This window comes from Mauremys mutica, chromosome 4 (assembly GCF_020497125.1).
Source record: "Mauremys mutica isolate MM-2020 ecotype Southern chromosome 4, ASM2049712v1, whole genome shotgun sequence".
In the NCBI taxonomy this organism is placed as follows: domain Eukaryota; kingdom Metazoa; phylum Chordata; order Testudines; family Geoemydidae; genus Mauremys; species Mauremys mutica.
Window position 1 is genome coordinate 148860800 of NC_059075.1, and position 4647 is coordinate 148865446.

The window sequence follows — 4647 nt, forward strand, 5'->3', positions numbered from 1 at the left end:
TACTAAAGTCAAGATGTGACATCTGCTGCTTCCGTCCTATCTACAAGGCTTGTTCCCTGTCAAAAAAGGATGTTAGGTTGGTTTGACATCATTTGTTCCTGACAAATCCAAGCTGACTGTTACTTATTACTTTTACTCCTGGGGAGATTTTGCATGACTTTACGCCCGCAGAAAACGGCTCCCCCGCAGAATTCCTCTGCCTCCCTGCAGAAAACGCCAGGGAAGCCACGGTGTGGGGGTGGGGAACATGACCATGGGTGCAGTTTTGGGGGGGGGGATTGCTCCCCCCAACGGAGGTGAGGCATGAGGGTTTGGGGGGTGGGTTGGAAGGGGGTTGAGGGGATGACAAGTCACTCAGGGTTTGTGTGATGTAACCTGAAAAACATGTTTGTAATTTTTTACAACCCAATCAGTGACCCTGCTAAGCTGGAAGGGGTGAATGGCCTGCTTTCCTCACCATCATGACAGGGAGTGGGGGCAAATCTGAGTGGCACTGGAACCCCGTAGGCCAGGTCTCAATACCCGGAGCGAGGTGTTGGGTCCAGCCCTGAGGGACAGGCGCCACCATTGCAGGGTGAGGCACCAATCCAAAAAATAGTCACGGACAAATGGGGAAATCGCTCCATCTGTGACATTTTTCCATCCTTGACAAACCTGTAGCTTTAACCATGAGCTAACACTGGGATTGCCTCTGCTCTCTCCAGCAGGGCATGAGATCCCGGGAGGAACGAGGACATGGTCTGAATGTGGGGAGAGTGCAGCAGGAATGCAGAATCCCACATCCCACAGAAGGATCCATGCACAGGACACAGTCCATCCCCGGGGTAGACTCCACCAGAAACTGGACCTATCTACACACCAGACACTCCCCATGGGCCAGCACCCCCACCGCTGCATCAATTGTGGCAAGAGATTCAGCAATCCCTCTGCACTGACCCAGCACCAGCGCATGCATACCGGGGAGATGCTGCATCGCTGTGCTGACTGTGGCAGGAGCTTCAGACAGTCCTCAATCCTGAGAATACACCGGCGTGTACACACCAGGGAGAGGCCGTACTGCTGCACTGACTGTGGCAAGGGCTTTGCACGGAGCTCAAACCTAAGAATACACCAGCGCACGCACACTGGGGAGCGGCCACATCACTGTGCTGATTGCGGCAAGAGCTTTGCAGAAAGCTCAACCTTGAGAAGACACCAGCGCATGCACAGTGGGGAGCGGCCGTACTGCTGTGCTGACTGCGGCAAGAGCTTTGCACGGAACTCAAGCCTGAGAACACACCAGCTTCTGCACACCGGGGAGCAGTCGTACTGCTGTGCTGACTGTGGCAAGAGCTTTGCACGGAACTCAAGCCTGAGAACACACCAGCGCACACACACTGGGGAGCGGTCGTACCACTGTGCTGACTGTGGTAAGGTGTTCAGCAGTGGCAAGACGCTGACCCGTCACCAGCCCATGGACGCTGGGGAGCGGCCGCATCGCTGTGCTGACTGCGGCAAGGGCTTTGCACGGAGCTCACACCTGAGAACACACCAGCGCACACACACAGGAGAGCGGCCGCATCGCTGTGCTGACTGTGGCAAGGGCTTTGCACAGATTGCACACCTGAGAGTCCATCGGCGCACACACACTGGGGAGCGGCCGCATCTCTGTGCTGACTGCGGCAAGGGCTTTGCACAGATTGCGCACCTGAGAGCACACCAGCGCATGCACACCGGGGAGCGGCTGCAGCACTGTGCTGACTGCAGCAAGGGGTTTGCAGAGAGCTCAAAGGTGAGAAGACAACAGCGCACACATACTGGGGAGCGGCCGTACCACTGCGCTGACTGTGGCAAGGGCTTTGCAGAGAGCTCACACCTGAGAAGGCACCAGCGCACGCACACTGGGGAGCGGCCGCACCAATGTGCTGACTGCGGCAAGGGCTTTGCACAGATTGCACATCTGAGAGCACACCAGCGCACACACACTGGAGAGCGGCCGCACCGCTGTGCTAACTGCGGAAAGGGCTTTGTACAGATTTCACACCTGAGAGTACATCAACGCACGCACACCGGGGAGCGGCCGCACTGTTGTGCTGACTGCGGCAAGGGCTTTGTCCAGATTTCACACCTGAGAGTACATCAGTTCACGCACACTGGGGAGCGGCCCCATCACTGTGCTGACTGTGGCAAGGGCTTTGCACAGATTTCACACCTGAGAAGACACCAGTGCACACACCAGGGAGTGGCTGCACCACTGTGACAGTTCTGGGAAGAACTGCAGCAGAACCAGTGCACTGACCAAGCAGCGGTGCACGCACACTGGGGAGAGGCCATTCCGATGCCCTGCCGACAGCAAGAGCTTTGCATGGGCCTCTTTGATATCACGTTGGCACATCCACAGCTGAGAGTGGCAGTGCAGCTGTGCTGACTGGAGCAAGTACTTTGCTAGATTGGCCAACCTCACCCGGCACCAGGTCACTCACACCAACGCCCTTCTGCCAATGCCAGGACCTGAGGGGCTTCTGGCAGCCAGTGGGCCTGGCACAGCACCAGCAGATGGAGGTCAGGGAGTGGTCCTGTCCCCATGGTGCCCAGCAGAGACTGTGTGGGGCAAGGAAGGAGACTTGGTTCAGCAGTATGGGGAAGAGCAGACAGGTGGAGGGAATTTGGAGCAGATGGTCACAGCCTACTCCATTAGGGAGCGCTCTTTCTCCCCCCCCCCATGTAGGTGGGATCCAGCTAGGGCTCTCTCTCTCTCCGTCCAAACTCACTCACGCATCTGGCTGGGATGCAGCCAGGACACACACGACCCCTCCCATCTAGATGGGACTCAGTCGGGAACTTCCCCACCACATCTTCCTCGGTTCCAACCAGCGGGTGACTCTTGGGTAACATCTAGAGGTGGGATTTGCAGTCCTGTCTCAGCATGGATTGGGAGCGGGGCAGGACAGCCCAGTGTGTGATTGAAAGGAGACTCAAGAACTGCTCATACCGTCTACTTTAAATAGAAATGTGATGAAGAAGAACTACGTACCTAATGTGTAACAAAGGTCTGTCTAAGCAGGTGTTTCTTTGCTATTAAAGAAGCTGGTGCAGTCACGCGGCATGTGGAGAAGCCAGTGTAAAGTGTAAATCTTTAAGGTGAACCAATTAAAGTGTTCTAAGGCCTAACTGACCATGAGGCCGGATGAACGGTGTGACTGTCAGGTGCACAGAGAGAGTTTCCCATTACTCCTGGGGGAATTCTGCACGTAAAAATACTGTGAACAATGTTTTAAAATTCTGCATAATTTATTTGTCAAAATAACACAATATAATCACACTAGTTTCAATTATTTTGCTAATTTATTTCAAAATCCCTGTCAGCAAGTATGTCTGTAACAATACAGACCGCAAAAAAGATTCAGGAGGTGTTTTTGACAAATGGATTCCTTACTAGGCATATTAATACAAAACTTTGAGTAATAATTCATGTAAAATACAATATAGAGATGCATTTCCCACACCCCTCAGAAGCAGCGCAAAGGCTTGCGGGAGTCAGGGGTAACGGAGGAGTGAGGAAGAGGGAAATACTTGCTGGGAGGAGCCTGGGAGTGAACCAGGAGAGTTCTTGGGTGTGGGTGGTAGAAGTATAGAAAAGATTTGAGGGGGTGGGGGATTCCTAGAGCAGATCATTTAACAAAACATCCCATCTTGAGCATCCACCAGGACCTTTGTAAATTGTTCCAAAATGGTTAATTAAGTTCATTGCCAGAAATGTGTGCCCTAGTTCCAGTCTGAATGTGTCCTGCTTCAACTTCCAGTCACTGGATCATGTTATACCTTTGTCAGCAAGATTGATGAGCCCATTATGAAGTATTTGTTCCCTATGTGATACTTACAGACTGTAAGCAAGTCACCCCGTGGCTTTTCTTTGTTAAAGGAAACGGCCAGAGCACCCATGACTTGGCCAGTGACAGAAAGGACAGGGGATTGGGAGCCCGTTGGGTGGAAGGCCAGGGGGACAGGGCACACTGAGATTGGAGAGGGACTGGCTGGACAAGGAAACGGGGGCTAGGAACCAGTGGTGGGAGAGGGAAGATACGGATCAGACGAGGAGCTGTGAGGAACTGGTACTGGCTGGGCAAGGAGAACCTGGGACTTGCTGGGGAAGATGAGTGGGACTGGACTGGACTGTGGAGCCACGGGTGGGGAAGAGGCAGGACTGGGAGAGGTTGGAGGGAACGGGGCAGAAGGGGACAAGCTTCGGGGAATTGAGCTGCTGACTCCTGATGGCAAGAGCTGGATTTATCCCTGGCTGGGCTGTGCACAGAAATAAGAGGGCAGGTCGGGGTGTGTAATATGGGTTCCCCATGAGGGGGTCTGATCTCTCCTGAGTTCATTCTGTACCATTTCTGCAGCCGATGTCTGTTAGCACCTTCACGGCCACTTCCACCCCGCAGCGCTCGGCACAGAACCTGATCAGCACGTTGTTAAAAGCTGTGGCAGACCCTGTGTCCAGCTCCTCACAGGGAATGTGCCTCACTCTGTCCAGCAGGGCCACTTGCAGCCTGCTCTCATATCTTCTCAGCTCTTGGTCCCCCTGCTCTTCCAGGGTCTGCTACAGCAGCTTTTCCCATGTCTTCTCTATGCCAGCCCTGCCCAAAGGGAGTCAGGACGCTGCAGTCA

The 4647-nt window shown here is 54.0% G+C and overlaps 1 protein-coding gene across 1 annotated transcript; it reads left to right on the plus strand.

Moving 5' to 3' along the window:
* The first annotated feature begins 404 nt into the window (after positions 1–404).
* Positions 405–3324, plus strand: LOC123368320 (zinc finger protein 658B-like). The gene has a single exon (XM_045013050.1). It carries the CDS (start codon positions 767–769, stop codon positions 2237–2239), a length of 1473 nt encoding a protein of 490 aa, XP_044868985.1. The 5' UTR covers positions 405–766; the 3' UTR covers positions 2240–3324.
* The last annotated feature ends 1323 nt before the right edge of the window (positions 3325–4647 follow it).

Excerpts from the sequence above, each read along its gene's own strand:
- LOC123368320 (XM_045013050.1), top strand. The coding sequence starts at position 767 with ATGCAGAATCCCACATCCCACAGAAGGATCCATGCACAGGACACAGTC.